Below are 27,732 nucleotides of genomic sequence, written 5' to 3'. Positions count from 1 at the left end.
AATAAATATAATTTTACCATGACATTATTCTAGGTTAATCGTGACTTTTGTCTGTCATGGTTTTTCACCATTTTAAAAAACGACACAAAAACAAAATGCATGAATAACAGAAGGAACGTTCTGATAGGCACCTGTAGGAAAAGACAGGAGCGAATGGGAGTTGTCAAAAATTACCTTTTTACAGTCTATGAAAATTACATTATGGAGCCAAATGACGCAGAAATATGAAAGTACAGAGACAGACAATGAAAATGGGTTTGGATCGGTGGTAAAAAAAAAAAAAAAGAAAAAGAAAAAGAAAAGAAAAGACAGAAAGAAAGAAAAGAAAAAGTTTTTCAGATATTGCCAAAAAGGAAACGGAGGAAATAATTACTGTGGAAAACTATTCTAACCTAAAGTGTGGAGATGAAAACAAACATTTTAATTTCTGTATCTAGCCTACATGAATTATGTAGTCATCGCTGTGTCACAAGTCTGATGCTACTGTTTTTTGTTTGTTTTTTACCATGTGAGGTGGTGTTTACTGCACTGCTTGTAATAGGCTTTATGCACAGCTCCACTACTTCCTGAACTTAAACATTTCCTGTCTTACCTTATTGGACAGAGGTGTGTCTGACTGAGGTCAGAGTCAGACACACCTGGATTAATCAGTTAATCCAATAACAGACAGGAAATAAAGGAGCTTGTTTCAGGAAGTAGTGTAGCTGTGCATAAAGCCTATTGCTGAGGAAGGTGAGCGCAGCTGCATTCAGGGGTTCATGTCAACGTCACAATTCATCACTCATCATGCAATCTCTCAGTCTGTGGCATCAAGCTTATACTAAGCTCCACGCTGACTGGAGTAAATGAAATAAAGTTTTTTTTCCCAGATGATTTGAATCTTGATTTATCCTCTTTTTTTTAAATAATACATTTCTGTTTGGTCATTACGCTCATGTAGCCTAATCCAAACTTGTAGGATGCCAGGTGTAGTGAGGCGTCTGAGTCAGTTAAGCTAAAACGCGTCTCTACCACTGTTTTATATTTCTCTGCTAAAAATGTTTTTATTTGTCTTGTATGTAGTCTGCTTCAGCGTCAGTGGGACCCAGGCTCAAGCTTGAACCCATTGTGAGTCGTGACTGATAACCACTGTACCACCATGCCGCCCTGTGAAAGAAAAGCTGATCAGCAAAAAAAATTAACACAGTATTTGTATCTGCTCCCATTTTTCATGAGTTGAAATTAATATCTCAAACTTTTTCAAAGCAGAAAGAGGACAGCTGTCTCTGAGACAGGTGTGGCAAATTTACATACTCATTACACAGCACAGGTCCGCTTTGGGGTTGTCACAGAAAGCCAATTATAAACTTTCAATTTGAGAAAAAAAATACATTTATAAGGTTCTAAACTGAGTGACTCTGGCTACAGGTGTGTGTCAGTATCTGGTTCAAACCAAGATAACCTGGCCAGAGTGTAATAATGTGTGGCAATGTGTTGTGTGTTGTAATCTGTGTGTGTTTGTATGTGTCGGTGAAACGAAATGTAAATGGTCATGTGAAAAAGAATTTCCCTAGAGGGACAATAAATGTCTAAAGTAAAAAAAACACCATTTGCCTCGTGCAGTGAGACTCATCAGTTGGTCAAGTTTTTAATTGTTGGACTGCTCCTTTTCAGTGGCTGTGTGAAGTTGCTGGACATTGGCAGGAAGTGGAACATGATGCCACACAGATCTGGATCATCCCAGTCATGATCAGGTGGGTCATGGGTCTGATGTCAACGCAGCATGAGGTGATGGTGGCAGATGAATCGCCTCAGGATATATGATGAGCTACATTTCTTTTATTTCCTTATAGAAAAAAAATCTCTCAGAAATCACTCATTTCAACAAATGAAAAAAAACAAAGGTGTTGTGTTAATATTTGGAATCAAGAGCATCCTTGAGGGTCCCACCTGGCTGAAAAATGGCAATTCTCCTGACCTAAATATTGCATCTTCACCTTAAAGGGATAGTAGCATTTTTTTTTAAAGTGGGGTTGTATGATCTACAAATAGCCCCTAAGTACTTTAATTGCAGTAGAAGACTCTCTGCACTCCTCCCGTTAGCAACGCCAGCCCATAATAGCCCTGCCCAGAGATTTACAACATACATTGTTGTGAACAGACCCAAAGAAGCAGCCTATTTTCGCAGCCTAAAAGAGGTTTTACCTGGAAAAAAATACACAGTTCCATTGTTTGCTATAATATAATTTTTTCCAGCCCTTCAAAATGCAGGAAAAACACAGTTTTTATTTGGACCGAACCAACTCACGTATCCCTCCGCCCAGGGTTAGCGCCCGCCGATCAGCAGTTGGTTAGCTCCAAATAAAAACTGCGTTTTTCCTGCACTTTGAAGGGCTGGAAAAAATTATATTATAGCGAACAATGGAACTGTGTATTTTTTTTTCAGGTAAAACCTCTTTTAGGCCGTGAAAATAGGCCGTTTCTTTGGGTCTGTTCACAACAATGTATGTTGTAAATCTCTGGGCAGGGCTATGGGCTGGTGTTGCTAACGGGAGGAGTGCAGAGAGTCTTCTACTGCAATTAAAGTACTTAGGGACTATTTGTAGATCATACAACCCCACTTTAAAAAAATGCTACTATCCCTTTAACAGCTTTTGAGATGGAAAATTGGTTTGTTTAGAATAAATAAGTTGTGGTGCTGATCTGAAACAGGTGTGTTTTGGATGAGATCAGCAGGGCAAGGTATCATATACACTACTCGCAAAAAGTTAGGGATATTGGGCTTTTGGATGACATTTCAGAATGTACCTTTACAGGTGAACTTAATTTAACCTTCTCTAAACTTTTGAATGGACATGTCCAACTGTTCAGTGTTTCAGTACTTATAACATAACATGCTGTTCACTAACAACAAACATCACAACAAGTGTCTGATCCATGAATCCACCACTAAATGTTCTGCTTCAGTGACAGTTTGTATTGAAACAGTCGTCTTCATCCTGCTGTTCACATTCTGCCATCATGAGACCGTCACCACGCCTGTATGACAGTCCATCAACAGCACCGTAGTGGACGTCCTTTGCTCACAATGACACATGGACAGTTTTTGTAGTGGTATACCCACCACTGTTGTAGCTTTTGTCTCAATACACTGTTTGATATGAAGAAACAAATGACCATTCCATACTTCTACTTAAATGCCCTACTTTGCTCTTTTTAGATTTTCCATAACGTCACCCAAAAGTCAAATACCGTATTCCTAACTTTTTGTAAGTAGTGTGTAATGAGGTATGTAGCCTCTCTTTTACTTCCTCATAGAAAAAAATCCTATCACTTATTTCAAGCTGATGAAAAAGACAAAAGTGCTGCGTTATGTAATATCTGGGACCAAACCACACTTTTATCTCTTGACCTAAATATTCCATCTTCACCTTAACAGCGTGTGAGCTTGCAAATTGGTTTTTCAAGAAAGGTTGGGGAGGTGAGTTGAGTTTTGGATGAGATCAGCAGGACCTACAGAATACTTAATATAGTATTTTTGTTTGACTGAGAGCCAGTGGGAGTCATGATGGTGCTCTGCCTCTTTGCTAAGGGAAGAACCCAGTTATGGTTCATCACAGCTGTCAGATCTGATCATATATAATTCTTGTTAACACACAAAGTTGTCTGAACAGCTTTCCGCTGACACTGCGAAACAGGCCAGCGTCTGGCCAGAGGAAGGATCAACAGTACGCTGAGCACTTTTCAAAGCAGTGTGGATCATGTCATGCTACCGCCACGGGTAATTACTGAGGATAAACTCCTTCCTTTGAATCTAAGAACTCGCTTTTTGACCTCCTTTCTAGCTGATTGGGAACATGCATGTGGCTGACCACACACTACTCCTCCACTCTAACAACTTCTCAGTTAATGTCTGCTGTAGTTAATGCGGCTGCATTTTTACCATCATCCTTCAGGAGACTGTGAGACTTGAGTCAAGCAGAGATGCATCAGAAATATCACGCACATATTAAAAGACGTGGATTGTAGCTATTCCTGAACAATTTTATTTGTTTCATATCTAACTTAAGGTACCTCTAGTTTGAGACAAGAGTGTTTTCACATTCAAGTACACAGTGCCTTACTTCAACACCCCATCTGAAAAGGTAGAAGCTTTAGATAAGGCAAGAGGAGCAAAAACCTGCAAGCGATATAGAAGTCAAACAGTTACAGAGTACAACCTGGATTTAGACATATTGGAAACATATTGTAATCCTTCAATTATGGTGAACCAAAAGAGCATACTAGTATAATACCAGATGAATGTACTATACATGGATCTCCAGCCTGAAAAAATGCCCCAGATACCTTTTTTTATTATTATAAAACATTCCCATCCTTCATAGTTTTAAACTCAGAACCAGTGAGGTGATAGAAAACTTCAAAACCCCAGAGGGTCACCTGCCGGCCCGTCATCAAAAGTGATCTTAACCCAACTATCACACTGTTCACGCTGTATGAAAATGACAGTAAACAAATTAAGGTCTGTAGGAACAGAATTTAAGGCTCACCAACTTCTTTTTTTTTCTCCTACAAAGCAGCGGCAACACATTCCTCACCATGTTGTCTGAGAGGACGTTTGGTTTCAGCTTTGTACAGTTAGTCCAGTTCATGAATGTATCTTGAATGTGATGGGAAAAGAAAAGGAAAATTAAAAAAAAAAAACAACCTCTTACACATCTAAAGCTGCAACACTCATACAACCACCTTCCCCTCTTTATCCCGTTAATGTGCAATAACTGCAGCCAAGTCATTTGGTCCCTCTTCCACTGAAGAACAGACAAGTACCAAAACATTCCATTAGAAGTCATTGAAATCTGTTTATAGCAAAGTTAGGTAAAAATGGCACAGTCACAGAAAAAAAAAGAAAAAGACATTGATAACCACTATATTAACTCAAAGTATACCATCGCGGCTCCTCATCGAACCTCGCACTTAGGTGGATTCTTCATGACGACATGGACAGACTGTGCCACCTACTTGTGTACATGTTAGCTGAGGGAGGGCGAGATGAACCTACATGTTGACTCCTTCAATAACTTTGTGCTGTAACATCCAGTAAGAACGTAATGGATAGTGAACAACACAGAACTGTTCTGTAAGAGATAACGAGTGCATGCATTTCTAAAATGCAAACCTTATTCCCAGTTGATACTTATCCCCAGAGCCACACCTAAAAAAGAAAATTACAACTAAAAATCCCCTTTTACTACAGATCATATACATATATATACATATATTTATATATATGTATACACACATACGTACATTTTTGTGGTGCCTGTTGAAAGTACCTTACATCTTTCATATCATATACATTTATGACTGCCTACTGTCTCAATGAAATCACAATAATATGACCACTTGGACAGTAATTTCAGGTACATTCAGGACTTTCTGTAAAAAGTCTTATTATTTTCTTTACAATTCATTAAAAATACAGAGGAGCAAAAATATTGGTGATGCGACAGTCCACTGTCCTGCAGAGGCTGCTCAACCCAAGCTCGCAGAGTCTTTCTTCAACACAGCTCAAGATAAAGTCCCCCCCCCTCTCTGTACTTCACTCTGTACGGATCTCTGTCTCTGGCCTCTGCAGGCCCAGGTCAGTCTGGATGAAGGCCCCCTGGCCCAGCGCCGTGGAGTACGCCCTGTTGTTGTGGCTCACTGAGAAGCCCGGGGCGGGGTAGGAGCCGGGGGGGCCGCCACGTTTGGGAGCGAGGGCCTGAGGCTGAGGTACTGGGTGGTAATCGTCCAAGTTATCGTAGTGGGACTGCACCGGCGTCTTGGTGCCGTGTTTCTGATACGAGTAGTCTCTGTCCAGGTCGGGTTGGCCCTGGTTGTAGAGCTGCTGCTCCCTCGGCGCCGCCGGCTGGCCGTCCGGACCGTGGTAGCCGCTCGCCGTTTTCACTTTCCCCAGGTGGTGGTCTGGGTCTGGTCCTTCGTACCGTGGTTGGAAGTTCCTCTTGTTGGGGTTGGGGTACTCCTGCTGCCAGTGTTTGGACCTGCCGCCGTCTGCGCCCGGCTTGTCGTCCCCGGTCTCGTACTTGGCCTCGTGCCGGCCGCCGTCCTGCTGAAGGGCGTGGCCGTGGCTCATGGCGGCAGGAAGGACGTGAGAGGGCTGGCATTTTTTGGAGCCGCTCTGCTTGGCGAGACCGTCCGACTTGTCCCCCGCCGCGCTGCTCTGGACGTGCTTGTCGGTCTCCATGTACATGAGGACGTCGGGGTCCGACACCATGTGTCTGGGAAGGTAGCGCCCGTCTTTGCTCTCCGCCGCCACCAGCACCGCTTTACCCGGGTCGGATTTACTGCGCAGGTGCAAAGTTTCGTAGCCGGATATATCGGCGGGCGGGAACAAGCCCACGTTGTCGTACTGAGAGAGGACGGGGCCTTTGATCCTCTGTCTGGCGCGGCTCTCCCTGCGGATAGAGTGCATGCGGAGCCTCTCCGACTCCTCGGGGTCCCACGACAGGTAAGAAGCTCCTTCCTTGGTCCCGTGGCCGGGGGGCATGTCCCTGCTCACAAAGCTGTGCTCCTTCCCGAGCGGGAGAATGTAGCGGGCGAGGAAGTGATAGCCGGTGGCTTTCCCGCCCGGTCGACCGGCGGCCGCTCCAGGATCCCTGTTGCCATGGGAGTGGAAGTGCCGGACCCGGACGGTGCCGTAAGGGTCGATGTCGTAGTAAGGAGCCTCCAAGGAGCCCGAACCGGAGTAAGGACTGTAGCGATACTGGACCCGGCCGTTCTCGAAGTAAGGCTGCAGCTGGGTGACGTGGTAGTCGGCCTGCGAGGACTGCTGCTGCTGCTGCTGCTGCTGCTGCTGCTGCTGCTGCTGCTGCTGCTGCTGCTGCTGCTGCTGCTGCGGCGGTGGGGGCTGGTGGGATTTGCACTGATAAACGGCCCGGTGGTAGAGGAACATGTCGTCGTCCGGGGGAACCTCAGTCCTCTGGATGGGCACCGAGTGGACAGTGGAGGGGACGTGGAGGGAGTGGACTCGGCGGATGGTGGGGTAGCCGTGCGTTCTGTCGTGGCTGTAGCCCGGATGCTCCGGCCCCATGGCCATGAACATGCCGCGGGGGTTCCCTCTGGACTTCATGGAGTGGTGGTAGGATCGTGGCCCTAAGGTGCTGTATCTGTTGTCTACTCGGGCGCTGTACGGTATCTGAGGCTCAGACTTGGACACGTAGGACAGGTGCGGGGGGACGCTGTCCGGTCGGTAGTGGTGCGGCATGGACTGCGGGCCCAGAGGGACGGGCCTCTGGTGGTAGTATCCAGCTCCCGGAGGTTCGATCAAAACCGGTTCTGCTTTAGCGTGGTACAGGTAGGCAGGCTGGTGCATGGAGGATTTCCGAGGAGAGTGAGGATGGTGAGGCAGAGCGTCGTCCTGGTAACGGGGCGGCGGCGCCGGGCCCTCGTCCAGGAGGTGGTAGGAGGCTTCGCTCTGGCTCAGCACCGCCGTGGCCAGCTTGCTCTCCATGGTGCGTACGGGAGGCGCTGGAGGTTTGGGTCCGTGGTACTTTGCGGACTCGGTGCAAGGCTGGACCGGCTTGATGGCCTCCCACGGCTTCTCCAGGGGCTCGGCGGAGGTGGGGGCCACTCTCGCGCTGGCCTTCGAGAGCGTCTGAGGCTGGGGCTGGGGTTGAGTCTGAGTCTGCAGGTGGGGCTGAAGAGGAGGCTGTGCTTCGGGCTGAGCTGGGGGCTGATGCTGATGCTGAGGCAGTGAGATCGTCTGCTTCTTGGGCTTCTGAGCCGTCGGTGGTGGAGGTGGAGGTTCTGATGGTTTTGGAAGGACTGGGGGTGGTGCAGTGTCCTCTGATTTGACCTGAGTGCAACACAACAAAATAGATTCATTATTGAGGGAAAAATACAATAAACAAGTTGAGCAGTGCTGCAGCACTCATCTCAGCCAAGTTGGTCACACTCCGCTTTAAAGGTTGAATATGGAGAATGCTGATTAAAAGCTTGTTTTTTTCAAAAGTAATACATCCATGGGGCGTTTAGAGGGGTGCAGAATACAAGTTTTGCTTTTCCATAAAACATTTTAGTCTAAATTTTAAAGGGTTCGACGATGACTTCCTGTTTACATCATATCAGCCAGTAGCCGTCACTTCTCTGCTGTCTTGCTAACCCTCCTCCCGGCCGTGTGCATTTGTTTTCAACAAAGCCTTTGATAATCAATTAGTGGATCGATGGATTATCATATATATGTTATGATGTGTGTATTTGTGTAGTCTTATCTGTCATACACAAGAGATTACAAGGTTTAATGGACGTGCTTGTGTCACAGACTCATGGTGCCACCGGGACGAGAGCTGTGACACCGGGTCTGATCGCAGGTTTGGTTTTCAGCCACAATGAGGAGGGAACCTCCACTCTCACTGTAACAAGTTACAAGTCATTTATCTAACACCACAAGTAGTCAGAAGCTGTTTAATTAAGGTAAAAATGAAACATAAGGTAAATATCCTATATAGTTCTCCTATATGCTAGTCTGATTAGCAGTGTCCCTAGCAACGGTGTGTTATACTTAGCAACAGTCTGGCAACAGACTGCTGGAATTATTTTTCTGTTGTTGCAATTCCTATCTTGATCAATAGATGGTGATATTCTGCTCATTCTCCATATTCAACCTTTAAAACACTAGAAAAAAACATCAAGATGTAAACTACACCTTTGACTCCATGTTAAATGTACTGATGTCTTTGGTGACCTCATCTTATCACCTATACTAAGATAAGCTAAGATAATAGTATCCTTGGTGACTGTAGCTTCACAAGACAGACTTTAGAGTTGACGTGTATAGGATATAGAAATTTAACACCACAATTATAGTGACCAAAATAAACACTATTATCACAGTTTTTTTACCAATGAACTGTCTGGAAATGTTCAATACGTGAGATAAAACTCTAATGGACACCGCATATGGAGCCTCAATTCACCACAGTAGTGGACCATGGTTAGAGTGATAATTCAGTAGTGTGATAAACCAGGAACAGTTTTCTGGGAGGTGTAGAGTGTATCATCTTGTTCTTAGCAGCACACCTCCCAGACTGTTCAACACTTCCTCCCCAGCTCACTCCCTGATGTTACTCTGTTTAGAAATACCTGCATCAGTCTACATGATGGAGGCAGGACAGAACCAGGGTTATTATAGTTAACTAAAACTAAGATTTAAACTAAAATTAGCAGTGAAACAATAATTCAGTTAACTGAAATAAAAATAAAAATGTAAAATTTTTCCAAAAACGAGAACTGAATAAAAACGACAATGAACAATGCAAAAGTAACTAAAACTAAAGTGAACTGCAGATGAAATGAGCTTAGTTGTAGTTTTCTTAGAGATGACAAAAGCTGCAGGAAGAAAACACCACAGCTCAATATGGGACGACTTGAAGTACGACCCTCAGGTAGATAAGAGTGAATGTAACGGGATGAGGACTGATGGAAACATTATGGGATGCAACTAAAAGGGAAAAATCCTACAAATTTAGAAGTTCATCTTAAGAGTTCTGACAGAGGCTTTCTCTTAAAACCCCAAAAACTAAAAGGAAGACCAAGACTAAATAAAAACTAGTTAATTCCTAAAAAAATAAAAAAAATAAACTAAAACTGCTTAATCACTTGTTGAACTAACTAAAACTAAACTGAAATAAAAAGCAAACTGAAAAACTAAATAAAAATAAAAACTAATTAAAAATGTAAACCTATAATAACCTTGGACAGGACACTCACCTCAGGGACAGGCTGTGGTGAGACTCCAGTGTCTTTGCTGCTGCCACTGGGAGTGGTGGCGGGAGTGGAACTGGAGGAGCTGGTGTGGACCGGGACTGGGACATGGACTGGGACTGGGACAGGGACATGGACATGGACTGGGACTGGGGCATGGACTGGGACATGGACCGGGACCGGGACCGGGACCTGTCCTACAACAGGCTGCTGCCTCTCTGGACTCCTCCTGGTTGGAGAAGGCAGGCTGACTGAACAGGAGGCCGGGATGCACTTGTGGAGAGAAGCGTCCGGCGGGGGGGGGTCTGCGTGTGTCTGTGTCCCAGGTGGACTGTGAGAGGCGACGGGACTGTCCGGCGACCTGCTGAGCGTGCTGGTTGCCTCCGGTGGCGGCGGTCTGGCCGGAGGACTGGAAGCCGCCGCGGGGCAGGATGAGGCTGTGGTGACGGTGGGGGCCGCACTCTTCGGTGGCTGGGAAGCCCCTCGCTCCGGTTTCTCCCTGCAGGAGGTCTGGAAATGTGGGGGGAGCGGATGCGGATGCGGATGCGGGTCCTGGAGGTTGCAGTCCTGCGAATGCGGAGGGGACACCGGCGTCGGGGGCTCAGAGGAGCGGGACTGAGACTGGATGGAGACCTGCTGGGCAGACTCGGCGAGGGCCAGGGCTAACATGCGGGCAGCGTTTTTAGGAGGGGGAGGAGGAGGGGCACAGGTGGGGGCTGTAGAGTTGAGGGAATGAGGGGTGAGGTCCTTTGAAGAGTCCGGAGCTACCACTCCTATCAGGGACACAAAAACACAAGGGGTCTATTGTTGAAGACTGAACCAGCCAGAGAGTAGAAGGTGAAGAAGTGAGAACAGGCAGGCAGGTTTAAGGTGCTTCAACGGTGGGAGAGGGGGGACACGTTCAGTCTGGACCTCAGGACTCACAACAGCATTTGAAGTGCCGTGAAAAAGTATTTGCCCCCTTCCTGATTTCTTTTTTGCATATTTGTCACACTTAAATATTTAAGATCATCAATTGTAATACTAGACACAGATAACCAAAGTAAATATAAAATGCAGTTTTTGAACGATGATTTCAAGGGATAAAAGCCATCCAAACCTACTTGGCCCTGTGTGAAAAAGTAATTGCCCTCCTTGTTAAATCATGAACTAACTGTGATAAACCACATTTTTTGGAAAGCTGAGCTCAGTGTCACTGTCTTCACCCAGGCCTGATCGCCGCCAGACCTGTTGAGTCAAGAAATCACTTCAATAGAAGCTGTCTAGAAGTGAAGTGGGCTGAGAGAAGTCGAACAGCAACACATCACGCTGTGATCCAAAGAAATTCAAGAACAGATGAAAAAGCAAATTCATTGACTTCTGTCAGTCTGTAAAGTGTGACAAAGCCATTTCTAAAGCGTTGGGACTCCGCCATTAATAAATAAAATCATCATTTAGAAACTGCATTTTAAATCTACTTGGGTTATCTTTGTAATTTGTTTGCTGATCTGAAACATTTAAGTGTGACAAATATGCAACATAAGAATTCAGGAAGGGAGTCAAACCTTTTTCACAGCACTGTATTTACATATGAAATCCATACAAACCTGGGAAAATGAACCAAAAAGAAGATGAGTAAAAGCCTACCCTAGGTCCACCTGCAGGTCAGTCCTGATGTTATAACTGTGACTGACAACACATAAACTGGAGACAAGTTCTATCGTAACACGTAACACAGTTCTATCATGTATTTAGTCTCAGTCTCTCAGGGTTAAAAGAAAGAAAGAGAGAGAGAGAGAGAGAGAGAGGATGACAGGCTGCAAAGGGACACAGAAAGGACTTGGACCTGTGTCACCAAGTCAAAGACTAAAACCAACAGTCTACCAGGTGAGCTATTGGACACATGCACTGAGACAGACTGACTTTCTTATTTCACCTGGCATACCACTCAACCTCCATACAATAGTTTAGTCTTCATTTACTGCAACTCCAGAACGTAACAGACTTTTATTAGAGGTAAAGGTCCTTGTCTGTCCTCTGTCTGGTAAGTCAGTCAGGTTACTGATGTCTTTCTCCGTCTCTCTTCTTCTCTTTCTGCTCAGTGTGTCTGCCTCCTTTAGTAATATGATGCACATAATGAACCTAGTTTATTAGTATAATAGAGGTGATGCTTAGTGTACTGGAAGTGTCCCTCTGCTTCCCTGAGCATATACATCTACTACATCGTCCACATTGAGTTAACTAAAGAGAAGCAGAGCAGAAAGTAAAGGTCAGTAAAGGTGTGCTCCTCACCTTGGAGCTGCTGGCTGCTGCCAGCTGCTTCCTGCTGCTCTCCGTCCTCTCCTCTCGCCTCTCCACCGTCCACGCTGTCAAACGCCGTCAGCTTCGAGTGCAGCTCCATTTGGAAAGCTTCGGTGAGCGACGGCTCGGCCGCCCTCAGCAGCACGCTGCCCATCAGGGGAGGGGAGTCTTTGGGTATCAAGGGAGGGGATAACGGCTGCGGGGGGACAGCCTGTCCAGTTGTGTTGCTGTCAGGTATCTCTGTGGAGAAAAACTCCAAAGTAGCAAAAGGCATCATGCTGGCGGCCTTTCCGCCTTTAATAGGCGTCACGGCCTGTGTGGGTTTGTCGGTGAAAGAATAGGAAGTGGTCATCTTCTTGTTTTCCATCTTGTCTGTAGCAGCCGGACTGAACTGTGTGCGCAAGGGGGAGGTCAAGCTGCCCAGGAAGGCGGCCGAGATGTCGCTGCCGTTGGTTTTGCCGCAGACGCTGCCGGGGCTCCTCTTCAGCGTGGGGGCCTCGGCCCCGGCCGGCGAGTCGTCCAGGGGGAAGGCGTAGGAGGTGTCGGGGAGGCTGCACTGGAACGACATGGGGTCAAAGTCCAGGGAGGCCATGCCGATGTCCGGCGGGCTGAGGTCCACGTCCTCGCCGGCCGAGCGCGGCGGCGAGATGAGGGCGGGCACGCAGATGGGCCCGTCGTCGCCGTCGCTGTCCTCCGTGGCGTTGAGGTTGTCGTAGGAGTTGCAGTGCTGCCGGCTGTCCAGCAGCTCGCCGCTGAACGAGGCCGACAGCGCGTCGCTGCTGGAGCGCGGCCGCCGCGGACGGTACACCTTCGACTCTCCTGGGGAAGGACAAAAGAAAACAGCAACATCTCACTTTAGACCCAGTGTGTGTCAGCTGGTTGTGCCAGGGTTCCTACAGCTAAGTTAAATTCAAGACTTTTTAAAGGGATAGTTCAACATTTTGGCAAATTGGCCCATTGCCATAATCCCTATGGTTTTAGCAGCAGGTTCGTTTTTAATTTAATTTAACTTTTAATTGTCGGTGCAAGCTATTTTTAGAACAGCGGAGCAGAGCTGTGACATGCTCAGAGCTACGCTACAGAGGCTTATGGGATTTCTTGGTTTCCCTCATCAAACTCTCGTTACGAGACAGAGTTGTTTTTGAGGTAAATGCAGAGACTGCTTGCCGAAAAACTTCACCCAACAGAAATGCGCATCAGCAGTTTTGCATGAATTGACCTCGAAAACAACTCTGTCTCATAACGTTGTGTTATTATCTCATAGCGTGGTGAATGTGCAGGTCACAACTTGTCCACCAGAGTGTTTTGGAGTTGTTGGATTGTGTATTTGATGAGTTTGATGAGGGAAACCAAGAAATCCCATGAGCCTGAGCAGCTCACAGCTCTGCTCCGCCGTTCTAAAAATAGCTTGCACCGACAATTAAAGGTAACGAACCTACTGCTATACTATAGGGATTATGGCAATGGGCCAATTTGCCAATATGTTGAACTATCCCTTTAATACTTTTTTAATGCCACTTGAAAGACCAACTTCACAATAAACACAAAAAAAAAACCCACCACATCAATTACATTGGACAATTTTACCCACTTTCCTATGTGATCCAAGGTAAAGTGACTGCTACATGAACAATGGGGGTGGGGGGGGCTATGAGTGAGTGACAACATTGTTTTTAGATTAATGAATTCAATGCCCTTTAAGACTTTAAGGATCTGCGGGAACCCTGTGTGCTGTGTAACCGTTGGACACGAATGATCACCTTCGACGTTGTGCAGGGAACTGAGCGACTCTTCACTTTTGGCCGATCTCAGCGTTGCCGTGTCTCCTCTGCCTCCTGAAACACGAGCGTAAGCAGGCGTCAGTGTTTCTGTTCGGTCAGTTAGGCTCTGTGATTTATTGAAGACGTCTTCATTTAAACTCACCGGCCAGAGCCATAGCCTTCAGTTCATTGGGCTCGCTGGGATTGCGGTGCAGCTTCCGCTTAGACATGGAGGAGGATTTGCCCAGGTTGAAGAAAGAACGCCAGCTGCCCACAGGAGACTTCTTCGATTTAATAGGAGGCCGCTTCCTGTGATTAAAAACATGGTGGACAAGCAGATGGGGAGCCGTTAGTTTCATTACCCCACAAAGCATTCACCTGCACTCATGCCTTTTAAAAAGTTGTGTTGTTGTGTGTGCTGCACTGGTGACCCAGTATGAGTCACCCTGCAGTCTGACCAGCAGCCAGCAGAGGGAGACACATCACAGCGTTAGAATCTCCATCTAAAACTGAAACGCTTCAGTTTGGCAACAAACATTTCAGTCAGTAGCCATGTTTCCATCCAAAGTGATTCGAATTACTGGGAAATGTGCATTAAAAGAAATTCGAATTGTATGTGTTTCCATCTACGGACTTTGCACCCCCCCCCCGGACTGACTGACGGTCTGATCTGAACACATTAGCGCGATTTAGCGCATATGTTTATTACCTTCATAACGCGACCTGTCCGTGTGTGTGTGTGTGTGTGTGTGTGTGAGAGAGAGAGAGAGAGAGAGACAGAGAGAGAGAGACAGAGAGAGAGAGTGAGTGTTAAGCCGCGTTTCCACTACATGGTACCGGCTCGACTCGACTCGACTCGACTCGGCCTTTTTGCGTTTCCATTACGTAAAAGTACCTGGAATCTGGTACCCGGTACTATTTTTGTAGTACCTGCTCAGCCGCGGTTCCAAAACGGCTGAAGCGGTACTAAAATGTGACGTGTAAACATTGCGGACTGCTGATTGGTCAGAGAGTCGTCACCGGTGGCCGCTGGTCATCAGATATCACCACATTTCAATAAATAAATGTTTTAAAATGAACAAACTATGCAAGTCTGGTCGCTTTTCCGCTGTCGCTGTCCCCCCCGCCCCTCCCCTCCTCTCCGTGAGAGGCCAGGTGAAGGCAGAGAGCCTCCGCTCTCACTCGTAACAAGTCACAAGTCATGTAGTAAGCTATCAAATTACTCCGGAGCTTTTTAATTAAGGTAAAAATGTGGCATAACCACGGGGAAAATCCTGTTTATAGTTTTGTTTTATTTTGTTAAGCGCCGCCGGTCGCTATGACGACCGGCCACTCTAAAGCCGGTACTATCTTGTAATGGAAACGCTCTCTAGAATAGTACCTGGTACCAGAGCCGAGCCGAGTCGAGTCGAGTCGAGCCGGTACCATGTAGTGGAAACGCGGCTATAGAGTGTCGTGGCCGCCACAGACTTTATTAATGATAAACTCTGGACGCGCTGGTCGATAAGTTTAGTTTTTACTGAGGAGGAACTATGAAGAAGTGCAGTAACATCATTATGAAGGTGTGTGGGGGCTTTTATTTTGCCGTGGCGGCGCCACAATTAATTACATGTAGTGAAACCTTGATGTTGTCTTGTGAGTGAACTGCAAACACGGGAGCAGATGGGGTGAAAGTGGCTACGTCACTTAATTCGAATCATCAACCAAAGCCCGGCCATAGCAGCGTATTTCAGTTTGTGTGAATCAGGGGATTTTAATTCTAATCACGGCGTTTCCATCATCATTTTCCGATGCGATACATCTCGATGCATCTAAACAGCTGATGGAAACACAGCTAGTGTCTCTAGCTTTTCTTGTCTCCACCACGTGGACATTTAAAATGACTAAGTCTGATGAAGAAGTGGTCATCAGGAGGAGTTTACAAACCTCTCAGTGGGAAACTCGATGACGGTGTGGAACTTCCCCTGCAGGGCGGCCGGACCCTCGCCCACCTCGATGTACTTGCTGTCCTCGGTGACCGGAGAGTTGATCTGGGCCTGGGTCCGGGCCTGGGCCTCCTCCAGACTCAGGAGTTTGGTGGAGGGGGAGGAAACCAGCAGGGACTTGGGCCGTGACAACGAGTTGTGACCTGGGGATGTGGACACGGGAGGAGAGAGTGAGACCGTACATGGTCAAATGGAGGCAGCTGTGGAACAAGTACACGTGTGGCGGCCTGTGTGTGTGTGTGTGTGTACCTGCTCCTTCTCGTATTAGTGAGCTGAGCTTAGCGCTGAAGAGAACGTCCACGTGGTTGAGGATGAACTCCACCACCACAGACTGGATCCTGACCTCCATGAAGGCCGCCGTGCCGCTGAAGCACGCAGACTCAATCTGCTTCGACCTGAGACAACCACAGAGAAACAGCAGCTTCATTACGTCTGATTCAGTAACAAGAGCAACTTGAAGGATACTGAATCACATCCTGATTATACTCAAGTGGTTCCATTTAAAGTTCAATTAATTTAATAATATGGCTTGAGGCCTGACCTGGATAAAGAACAGAGAACTGAATAAAACTTGATCCAACACCTCCGCCAAAACACTTTGTGTTTACAAAACATGACCTTGACCTTTGGCCTTGTCCTTGAGTCCTAGTGAATGTGTTATGACCTCTTGTCCTGGGTCGTGATGTTGTGATTGGTTTGTGTACCATTATGTGCCTTAACAACTGTGAGTGCCTGTGATCAGTGTGTGTGTGTGTGTGTGTGTGTGTGTGTGTGTGTGTTTAGTTGCAGCGTGATCAGGATGCTGCTGGCTGATTGGTGGATGAGGGTTTTTAAACAGACCGGTGCCGGCCTCCCTCCCTCTCCAACAGTGGCCGTGCTGCTGACTGTGTGTTTGTGTTGGACCTTTGTCCAATGTAAATAGTAAATACTCCACATAGTAGCAGATCGTAGGAAGGATTTTCTTTTGAGATCATTTTCTCCTGTTTTTCAGTCAGGAGTTTGGGTAGATGTGTTTCTCCTTTGTTTGACCAGGCCAGATCAGGGCCGTTCTAACATTTATGTTTTCTGTTTTGCTTCTGAGACATGTTAAAATAATCTGCTACTTTGAGAACTTCAATCAGGACTTGACAGACTTCTTGGGGATGGAGGAAGGAGGCTCTAAATGATATTGTGTGTGACTTTCCCCTAGACAAATGTGTCTGTGCTAACTGTGATGACATTCTATCAAGACGTTACTCAGATATTGTATCTGAGATAGTGGGACAGATATATAGACACAAATCTGAAATCAATATGGCTGTCATCGGTGCGTAGACATAATGAGTCATTAAAAGCACATTTTATGCTGTGTTTGAGACAAGTCGGATCTCGAGTCTTTCCCAGTTAAAAACTCTGAGTTCTAACTTCAAAGCGTTCCAGATGCACCACTCCAGAACCCAAAAACACTGGGACAAACTTTGCATTCAAGGTGCTTCACATAGGGCATAAAAACATTACAAAGGGCACAAAAACATATTAAAAAAGAACATTCCAATGTATTTTGGCATTTAAATGCATGTTAATGTGTGGTGCAGACTGTTGTGTGACAACAGACATCTGATTCTCGGCGAAGTCGGGGTAGATTTTTTTATCCGACTTCGCCAAGTCAGAGCTCCGACCTGAGGTGGCGTTCGATTGCACTTTTTCAAGTCGGAGGTCGGAAAGATCTGACAAGTTCCGACTTGTCTCAAACGCAGCATTAAATCTACACTCTGAATAATACAGAGCTGTGTATGACGGCATCTCACCTCAGCAGGTTGGGGGCCCAGACGATAGCCAGGTTCTTGCTGTGCATGTTGGTGATGTAGCTGAACGCCGCCAGGCGGGAGAGGTGTCTCATGAGGAACTCCAGGGTCCTAGGAATCAAACATTCATTAGTCAGAACAAACCGGCTCCCACCAGTCATGTGCAGAGATACACAGATATCTGAACTCACTCTAGGACTGTGACTTAGAAATAAGCAGTGTAAAGTCCCCTGGGTCTGTTACATCAGTGGTTCTCAAAGTGGGGTCCGGGGACCTCCAGCGGTCCTTGAGCAGGTTCAAGGGGGTCCTGAACATTTTCTCAAAATTTAACCACATTTTTTTTCCAGAAATGTCTTGAAATTTTTCAAAACATTCATGCCATTGGCAGTAGTTTGAACGTACACTGACTAAAAAAAGCAACGTTATTCAGTCTCAAAACAGATATTTGTGTATTTATGGTGTTTGTTTTAAACATTTTGTCCAATGGGGGGGTCCGTGGTCTAATTTTAGTGTAAAGAAAGTTTGAGAACCACTGTGTTACATGACTCAGTTCTGTGCAGTCTAACTCATTTTAACACAACTGGATACAACTGCTGTTGAGTACACAATCCATGTGGAGCGGTGCAGTCAGCGGGCGAGCCACTGGGGGGCGCTGTGCCTTCACACTGACCTGTAATGCGGCGGAGGAAGCTGCTGGATGACGTCATGGATTTTGATGAGTCGTTCTTCGTCTGTGGCCGCTGATACGGCCTCCTTCAGTGGAGACACACAGAGGACAGTGAGACAGAGGGACACAGCGGGACGCACCGCTGCATCAGCATTCACTTCCTTCTCTTCACACCGCTACATGGAGCCAGGATGGGGACACCGCCACCCTCCCACCCCTCCCCTCCTCTCCTCCTCTCCTCTCCTCTCCCCAGCTGCCATAACAACCAGCAAACATTTACTCCATCCTCAGAGACGGCTCTGCTTGTGTTTGGAGAAAGTTTTTATTCCAAGTCACACAGAGTGGTTTGCTGCGTTTGTAATGACAGGGTGTGTCGACTCGAGCGTAATGCTATTATTTCAGGGGGTGTCGCTGGTGGAGTGGATTTTCACTCCTGTCCCATCCTGCTCCCACAACAAAGTCATGTGAATCCCACAGGACTGTCAGCCACAGGACTCACAAACAGCTGTCAGCTAGAGATAAACCTGGAGAATTCCTCCCAGGTGAATCAAAGGACTTTACTTTTTGCAATTCAAAATCAGTCACACCCACTTAGCGTCCTCTGGGGCATCTTCATGCAAAGGTGTTGAAATAGTTAACAGACTCGTTTGGACACATTAAACGTGTGTGTGAGAGGTGTGTGTGCTTACAGAGAATTTCTCATAGAGCTGGTAGGTGAGCAGCGGGTTGGGCAGCTCTCTGAAGTAGAGCTTACACAGCGAGCCCACACAGTGGATGTCCTGGATGTAAACATCTTTAGTCAGGTCGGGGATCTGCTCCGAGTCAAACTCGTGCCTGAGGAGAGACACAGAGACAGAGACAGAGACAGAGTGACGGATCGAGTTTGACTCAAGAGAAACTGGGCTGCTGTGGCTCAGTGGACGGATACAAGACAGCAGGAAAGTCCAGCTACACCCTGCTAATGATAATCAGAGCTGACTTGAGCTGACTCAACATTTCTATGAGCTAGTCCCACATCTGGAGCTTGACAGCTGGATCAGGAGACACCATTCAGAGAATTTTGGAATGAACATTACTGCCTTTCTGTCCTTGATATTTACAAACAATATATGATCTTATTTATTAATTATCATAATATAGTCAGGGAGACCACACCAGCATACATGGGACAATTAATGGACCAATAAGCAGCAATAAGTAAAGTGAGTCAGGTAAATTAAAATTGAAACCAGAAGATGGATAAAAAAAACTAAAACATTTTATTTAAAAAACTTAAATGTTAATATAACCATCACTTTAATTGACTCATTAAAGTTGAGTAGTTAGTGTGCCTACACTTATGGGTCAACAACTGGAACATCCTCATCATGTATAATCTCCAAATCAACGTTCAAGTCTCCTAAGCCAGGCCTTTGAACACTAAGTATGTTTTTTTTGTCAGAAATTGACGCATGTTTAATAATAAATTCAACCTCATGTTCATATACCGACTCTGAAACTTTCTTCTGTCATTAAAAGTTTTCAGAACAGATTTGATTTTCTGCCTTTTTTGCTGGCTGGGCTTCCTTAGTGTGTGTGTCCTGGACAAACTGCCAGCTGCTGTTCAGGATCATGGACATTGGTCATCTTCTTTTTAGTGTCTCTAGTAGAGCTAATAATCTATCACACTGCACCACTGACATCCTAACATGAACCATGGAAGTGATCAGGATAATTCTACAGCTTGAGAGGATCACAAAATCATCCTCACTGCGTGGCGACGTTTGTCATCCTTTCTGAAAACTGGAACAGAAAATAAAAACGTGCGGTAATAAAACACATAGGATTCAGTATGTAAGGTGTAAGACTTGGTGTGAAAAGACCTTTAGTCTTAGATATGTTAAGGTTGACGAAGTTATCATCAAGACCATGATCAGACTCTGAGCAGCCGAACAGGAGGAGGACACTACCCCGGGTGAAAGCTACAGTGTGAGCTCTGGGGCTAACGATTATTTTCATTATCGATTAATCTGTCGATTATTTAAATGATTAATCAATTAGTTGTTTGGTCAATAAAATGTAAAAAAAAATAATAATAAAGTAAAATGTCAATCAGTGTTTCGTTCTCTAATGTCTTGTTTTGTCCACAAACCAAAGACATATTCAGTTTATTGTCATAAAGGAACAAAGAAACCAGAAATATTCACTTTTAAGAAGCTGAAATCAGAGAATTTGGACTTTGTTTATAAAAAAAAACTTCACAAATTGATTATTTGATTATCAAAATAGTTGACGATGAATTTAATAATCGATTATTGTGCAATATATCTATTAATTGTTGCAGCTCTGTTGAGCTCCTTCACACACATTCTGATGCACACTTGAATGCAGCACTGTGCCAAGCTGTACAGTATTTACCGGTCTGTCCCTCTGTGTGTGTGTGTGTGATTGTGTGTGTGTGTGTGTGTGTGTGTGTGTGTGTGTGTGTGTGTGTGTGTGTGTCTTACCTGAGTTTCTGGATGTTGGAGGCGATCCCAGAGAGGCGGTAGATGCCGTCCACCACACCATGTTTCTCTATGAACTCGGTGCAGCTCTTGAGGACCTGGGGCACTGTCAACACAAACACAGCGTGTCATCACTAAACATCTCTCCTTCAGTCAATATTTGTCCACTCCACACTCTGCACCGCAGGGTCAAGAGCAGGGTGGCAGAGCAGACGCTCCTCTGTAGTGACTCAGGCCAGAGCTCAGGGGCTTTCTTTAGGAGCGAAGGCTGCAGCTCAGGAGGAGCGGACTGAGAGCAGCTCCACTCCTCTGTGACTCTGGGAGGAACAGCACTTTTCAAGCTGAGGGTGGAAACACCTTGAACCTTTATCTGTGCTGTTGCTTGGCCTTTGATTTATTATTTTCTACACTGATGCAGGTTCCTGAAGGGAGCAAACAGCGAGATAACGTGTTGTCGTGAAGCGGCCAATCACGTTCCATCGGCACCCAGGCACGAGGCCGGGGAGTGTGAGTTGGAGACAAAATATGAAAAACCTCAGGAAAAGACAGAGATGCTTCATTTTCCCCATGAATCATAGAGGCATGGTTGTTTTTTCTTTTTATCTGTGAGAGTGTGTGTGTGAGTGTGTGTGTGGGAGATAAGGACGGTGGCAGTGTGTGTGTGTGTGTGTGTGTGTGTGTGTGTGAGGAGGTTCCCTGCCCTCCCACCGCTCACACATCACTCAGACCGTGACAGAGAGTGGGACCCTCGGTGGAGCAGCTGTTCAGACAGATTCCACACATACCCCGAGTGAGAAGGAGGCGAGGACGGAGAGGACGGAGAGATCCTCCTCCACCTCATTCTCACCGCTAACGCACACATCACGCCGCACCTCGGAGCACGTGACACGTTTCCAACACGCCTCCTTGCTTTCTCGTCAAAACAACAGGATTCAGGAGCAGCTGCTCTCAGCTGATCTCGTTGTGTTAGATCGTGTGTGTTCACTGAGAAACTGTTGGCGACATTGTATTGTCCAGTATGGGGAGAGTAAGGTATCCAACAACATGGCAAATACTTTTTTCAGCTTTAGTTTTTAGAGAAATTAATTCTTCAGTGCTGCAGAAACCTTTCTTTTCTGTATTATTATTATTATTTTTATTACCGGTATTCAATTTTTCTATCTATCTATCTATCTATCTATCTATCTATCTATCTATCTATCTATCTATCTATCTATCTATCTATCTATCTATCTATCTATCTATCTATCTATCTATCTATCTATCTATCTATCTATCATATTTATCTATTTTTTCATATCACTATTAGCATCATTATTCTCCAGATTGTTTTGTAGTACAAATTTCAGTATATGTATGCATGTGAGTGTCTTTTTGTGTATGTGTGTGTATGATATAAATAAAAAATAATTATAAAAAAAAGAAAAGAAAAAACACACACTGACCTCAGAGCAGGAAGAAATAATCAGAGATGCAACAGAATGAATTAAGTCCTGACCGCGGCTTTCAGGGGAAATAAGAGCACTGACACGACCACTGAGCTCCAGAGGTTCAAGTAATTAGTGGGAATTAATGCTCGGTGCTTACTAGGCTGTGATTTAGTATTTAATTTAATTTAATTTAATTTAATTTAATTTAATCTATTAGAGGAGATGTATCATGTCAGTTTCTGTTTCTCCTCAAACTACAAATCCTAATTGTGACGAGTTCCTCTGCCTCAGGAGTCTGAGCGGTGACTGTCTGACCCAGCACTCTGACTGTGGCTGATCTCTCTGTAAAGGTGAGCTAGGGTTTACAGAGGTCAAGGGTCAACCCCCCCCGCCCCGCTGGAAGGTGTGACCGCGACGCAGCGCGGCCGACACTGACCTGTGACCAGCCGCTCGTTGAAAATGCTGATTCCATGAGCGAGATAGGAGCCGCTCACATGACCAGGCTGTCTGAAGCGTGTGTCCTGTAGGGCTGCCACAAACGATTATTTTGATAGTCGACTAGTCACCGACTATTTTTCTCGATTAGTCGACTAATCGGATCATACGTAAATTGAATGTAAAACATACAGCTTATCGCACCAGCATGCAGCTGCCCTTATATACCATCATTAGCTTTCAGCTTGAAGTGTTTAAGGTAAAAATAAAGACAATTAAGATGATAGTTCATTAAACTTTTAATGAAATATGCAGCTTTAACTGTAGCATAAAGTGCAAACAGCTGAGTAAAATAAGGATAAGGCACTGGTCTAAACAACACCAAAATAAATACTTAAAGGTTTTTTGTCTTTCCTTCATTTGTCTCTGGCATTAAACATAACATTTAAATAAAATGAGGTAGACACCTGAAACTAAGGAATTGTTCACAATAATAAAGTTTTGGTAGGCCTATCAATCAAATATAACTTGCTCAGTGTAAATAATAGGAGTTTTTGTTAAAAAAAAATCAAATAGTTTATAAGACAATCGTCTTGTCTGAAAAAATGTAAATGTTCCCTTTTTACTGTCACAGAAGGAGAAACATGGAAAGACTCAACAGAAAGTTCTGTGTGAAACTGTCAAATGAAAACAAGTCAAACTGAGGTGCAGCTCAAACTCTGCAAGGTGTGGACTGTGATGAGAAGCTACCGGAAAATATATACCGGTGCCGCTTGATGAGGGACAAGACAGGTAGAGAGAGAAAAGAGAGAGAACACCTGTAAACTCACCTTGAGTGAGTGAGTGCACGTGTGTGTGTGTGGTGGGCGGCTGCAGCGGTGGGTGCGTGTGTGGAAGGTGCCCCAGCAGTTTTGAGAGAAAAACAAAGTTTAAAAAAAAGAAAAGAAACGACGCATCGACTATTAAATTAGTTGTCGACGATTTTAATAGTCGACGTAGTCGTGACTAGTCGACTAATCGTGGCAGCCCTAGTGTCCTGGTGGGAGTGGGATCAGAGCAGCTCACCTGTCAGACACGGGAAGACAGTGTGTCTGCAGCCTGGGGACGGGTTCATCACAACCAGGAAGTAAAGCTGTTTACACACCGCAGGAGGTGAATGTTTGCTTTGAAGTCTGTGATGAATTTCTACTAGAAACCATCAGCTCATAGTTATAAAGAAGACAGCAGCCATGTTGGAGGGAGAAGAATTTCTCCAGTAAAATACTAATAAAGTCAAAGCTCAGACATCAGTGGTAAATGTTGAATGAATATTCATTTCAATTGAACTGGACCTATAAGGACAGTGGTGTTGTAGGACTCCAGACCGGTCTTTAGACCACATTTTCAAGGTCTTGGTCTTGTCTCTGTCGAGCTGGACTTGGGATATTCTCTCAAGACCACAGCTGTTGTTTTTTTTGTTTTTTTTTTACCACAAATGTCTCTCTGTCACTCGCTCATTTTGTAATGTAATTCAATAACTTAAAGATAATTAAATTGTTCTACTAAAGTATCTGCTTGTGTAACCATCTGAACAACTTGTTGTCACCACAGTACACAGTGGAGGAGACTTCAGCAGGTTCTGTGTTGTGTTCTTCTGCTCAATCCAAACTATGTTTACATTCAATATGGTTTAGATTTTATATGAAATGATATTTACTTTTTAGCTGAAGGATAGTGTAAATATCAAGCCACATGATTATTATGAGTACTGGTACTGAACACAACACTAACTGTGCGTTCACACCAAAAGCTTCCAAAGCTTCAAAAACACCAGGAGTCATTCATTTTCAATGAGAGCCCAGCGACCAGAGTGTCACCTGCCATGAGCCGTGCTTCCAAAGTGTCACCAGATGAGAACTTGAGTCTCCGTTAACTTCATGGTAATTAGCTATGACACGGTTCGGCGGCAACCAGTCAGAATAGAGGTGTCCTTCAGCTCCTTTCAATGACCAGCGTCAGTCACGTGAAGAGCGACCAGAGATCGGCATGGTTATCAGATAACAAGGTCTATGTACAAATGGCAGTGGGAGAACCCCCTACTGACTGTACCTGTCCATGTTTAATATATGAACCTGTGTGTTATCTGAACAGCTTGGTGTTGAATTCACAATAATATGGTATATACATGGCACTAGGCCCTGTTTATTGAAGTTTATTTTATACTATAAATATAGTAGGTCTCCTCTGCTCCATCTCTACATCAGTTTGAGGGTCCTTGGCCTGAAAAATGTTGAAGACCCCTATCTACATCATTTCTTGAGATACCTGTCTAGACACTTTGTGAACTGCAGTCAAACTGATTCAGGACATCACAGGCTGTACACCAAGTCTAGTGTTTCCAAAGGTGTCAGTTTCTGATTGTCCAGGAGGAAACACAGCAAGGGACATGGATTTTAAAATGAAAAAGTAGTAGGTGTGGATGTAGCCTCGGGTATCTGTGTGTGTGTGTGTGTGTGTGTGTGTGTGTGTGTGTGTGTGTCTCACCGTCATGTCCTGAGTTGAGCAGGTGTTCTCCCAGGTCGCAGCCGAACACCCTCTCCCGGAGGATGCCCCTCTGCTTCAGCTTCTGCTTGGTGGGCCTGGACTTCATGAATGAGCGCAAGAAGGTGATCAGCTTCCCGTGCTTCTTAGACACTGAGGATCGGGGAGGGAGGGAGGGAGGGAGGGAGGGAGGGAAGGACACATGTTAGGACCCTTACACAGATGTGGACTACATTACAGTAAGCGTGGGTTAGACACCGGCTTGGCTTTCACACAAGGCTCTCAGTGAGTGAAACCCCATACAAGGTGCTCCACGTTGTTCCATTGTGCGTCTCAGCTTCATTCTAATGCAACCCCCCCCCCATCCCACTCCGCCCCCCTCTCTTTATGCATGTCCAGCTTCCTTGAAGCCGAGGCTTCGTTCTTAAATACCACCTCCCGGGCAACTACAAAGGAATTCTTCACATCCAGCAGCAGTATCCTCCGTCCCTCCTCATAACAAGGCAGAGAAGGAGCAGACCTACTTTACCAGCTCAGCCCACATTAATCAGATACTCTGCCTGGGAGAGGCTGCTAAGCTTCTTAAACTACACACCACTTATTTTCTCCGCTTCAGAGAGACGTGGAAAGGGGCTCAACCGAATCAAACAATCTGCATTTTTTTTTTAGGAGGAAAAGGAACAATGGAGGCGGCTTTCACTCCAGACATTAAAATAAAAAACCCTCAGTGAAAATCACACAGCGTCTGGCTCTGCTGAGATGACAGCAGCAGTGTTTTTCCACTCTGTCCGTTCGCTCGACTCAATCGAGCAGATGACACCGCCGAGTATCTCCAGAAAGTTCCACTCGCAGATCTGAGTTCAACTTTAACAGTCCTGGTTCAACTACTCTCTCATTCTGAAAGTAGAGAATAAAGCAGCTATGAAGAAGGTATTGTAGGACATGTAATGTCATCCACACAACACCTTCATCACCAACTTTCTGACAATCACATCATCACAAAGAACCAATCAGTCTCCCTCAGTCCTGCTTCCTCTCCATAGGACTTCTCCAGGACGTTTTCAGCTGCTACAGTATGACAGACATTAGTTATTACACCACACACGCTTTGTTTTCAACAGTTGTACAGTTGTTTGTTTCTGTTTATTCCTCTCTCATCTTCAGAAGTCAGATTTAAAAAGATGTGCAGTCTGTGGCTCTAACTCGTCTATGAAATAATCTCTTACGCTGAGGAATTATGACAAATTTACAGCATCATAGAACAACACAAAAACATGTGGTAACTGATTTTCCAGGACAACTCGAGCTTTGACTTTTTTTTTCTTCTAATTTTCCATGTGTTTTTCATGACTGGAAAATTGATCAACCAATTTCCAGGTTTTCCAGGATGCGTGGGACCCTGAAGACGCCCTCATGACAAGTGTCACGTGGGTTTCTTCATGACTCCGCCCCTTTAGGAGACCAGCAGCAGGTTGGGTCTACTGACTCCAATGGGAGAAGTGAACACAGATTATTTCGATTCTTTCGTCTCATAGTCACTGAAGTAAATATTGAACTCATTATTCACATGACACATCTCGACTGAACATTTTGACACAAAAATGGCAAATTCCAGACAAATCAGGAGAAAATTAAATTTGTTTGTTCCAGACCTGTCTCTAACTTTTGTGAACGCCCGTGCAAACTAATTTTTCGTGAAGCTAAATATGGCTGTTAGCTACGAAAACCAAACAAATTTTATTTTATAGCGATTATACACCTTGTTAATTATCACACACTGGACCTTTAATGTTATCATAAGAAAATAGAAATGGATAACTACAACTTTTATTCATCGACACACATATTCACAGCTTAAGGTGGGAGTAGGTGACCACGCCCACTGAGGAGACAGGAAGTGTACCATTTCATATCACTGGTGCAAGTTACTAATGAGCCATCTTGCTACAGTAGAGGATCTTTGTCTCAGTCTCTGTGGTGAAGCTCCGCCCCCCACCCCGCTGAACCCTGGCCTGGTCCTGGTTCTCACCTTCCTCTACCTCTTCTCTCTGTGATCCCGTGTTGACAGTGAACATGGAGCCGCCCTTCACCCTGACTCTGACCAGCAGCTGACCTCTCACACGCCCCACGCTCCTCAAACGTCTCATTTGGTCTCACTCTGGAGAAAACAACAACAACGTGGGGGGACAAGGGTGCAAAATGTCCCCTAACCTTCCCCTATCTGTGATCAGTGTGCTCTTTCAGCCCCGCCACATCTGGAACTTCACTAAACCTCTGGACCAGATCTCCCTGCACCCACATCTCCTGTCTGAGGAGCTCCGGGCTAAAGTGGAAAAACGGTTGCATTGCATCCGTTGTTATTTATATTCCAGGTCACATCTTTTCTTTTAAACACAGTCACGATCTCAGCCCCCCCCCCACCCTCTCATGTGTTCCACAGACCTGATGTGTTCATTTCTACTCCGGCCTTCACATCACAACAAACACACCGCCTGCGCTTTAAAGGAGAAAATCATTCGCCCTCCGATCAAATAAATAACTCATGGTCGGAGAGACGCACGTCCTCTCCGCGGAGCTCGGCTCTGATTGGAGTACGGATGAAAGTAGGCCGCTGCTTTCCAAACTGCAATCCTGAAACAAAACAAGC

At 45.4% G+C, this 27,732-nt stretch overlaps 1 protein-coding gene across 4 annotated transcripts in view; it reads right to left on the bottom strand.

The window, feature by feature from the left end:
• Positions 1-4,002: 4,002 nt before the first annotated feature.
• Positions 4,003-27,732, bottom strand: part of arhgap32b (Rho GTPase activating protein 32b) — a 159,087-nt gene continuing 135,357 nt past the window's right edge. For all 4 annotated transcript variants that reach the window (XM_085798742.1, XM_085798744.1, XM_085798743.1 and 1 more), the window contains 12 exons: positions 25,089-25,238; positions 20,704-20,806; positions 18,907-19,051; positions 18,221-18,303; positions 17,554-17,661; positions 16,016-16,161; positions 15,708-15,909; positions 13,945-14,090; positions 13,782-13,856; positions 12,013-12,840; positions 9,748-10,514; positions 4,003-7,834 (listed from right to left, as the gene is read on the bottom strand). In XM_085798742.1, coding sequence (XP_085654868.1) covers positions 5,579-7,834; positions 9,748-10,514; positions 12,013-12,840; positions 13,782-13,856; positions 13,945-14,090; positions 15,708-15,909; positions 16,016-16,161; positions 17,554-17,661; positions 18,221-18,303; positions 18,907-19,051; positions 20,704-20,806; positions 25,089-25,238 — 5,009 coding nt within the window. In that variant the 3' untranslated portion in view covers positions 4,003-5,578. The remainder of the gene's footprint in view (positions 7,835-9,747; positions 10,515-12,012; positions 12,841-13,781; positions 13,857-13,944; positions 14,091-15,707; positions 15,910-16,015; positions 16,162-17,553; positions 17,662-18,220; positions 18,304-18,906; positions 19,052-20,703; positions 20,807-25,088; positions 25,239-27,732) is intronic.

The sequence above is a fragment of the Trachurus japonicus genome, chromosome 14 (genome assembly GCF_045865225.1).
Source record: "Trachurus japonicus isolate A0001 chromosome 14, Traja_1.0".
NCBI classification, from domain to species: Eukaryota; Metazoa; Chordata; class Actinopteri; order Carangiformes; family Carangidae; genus Trachurus; species Trachurus japonicus.
The sequence above is the reverse complement of the archived record's forward strand: the minus strand, read 5'-3'. Positions and strand labels throughout refer to the sequence as shown.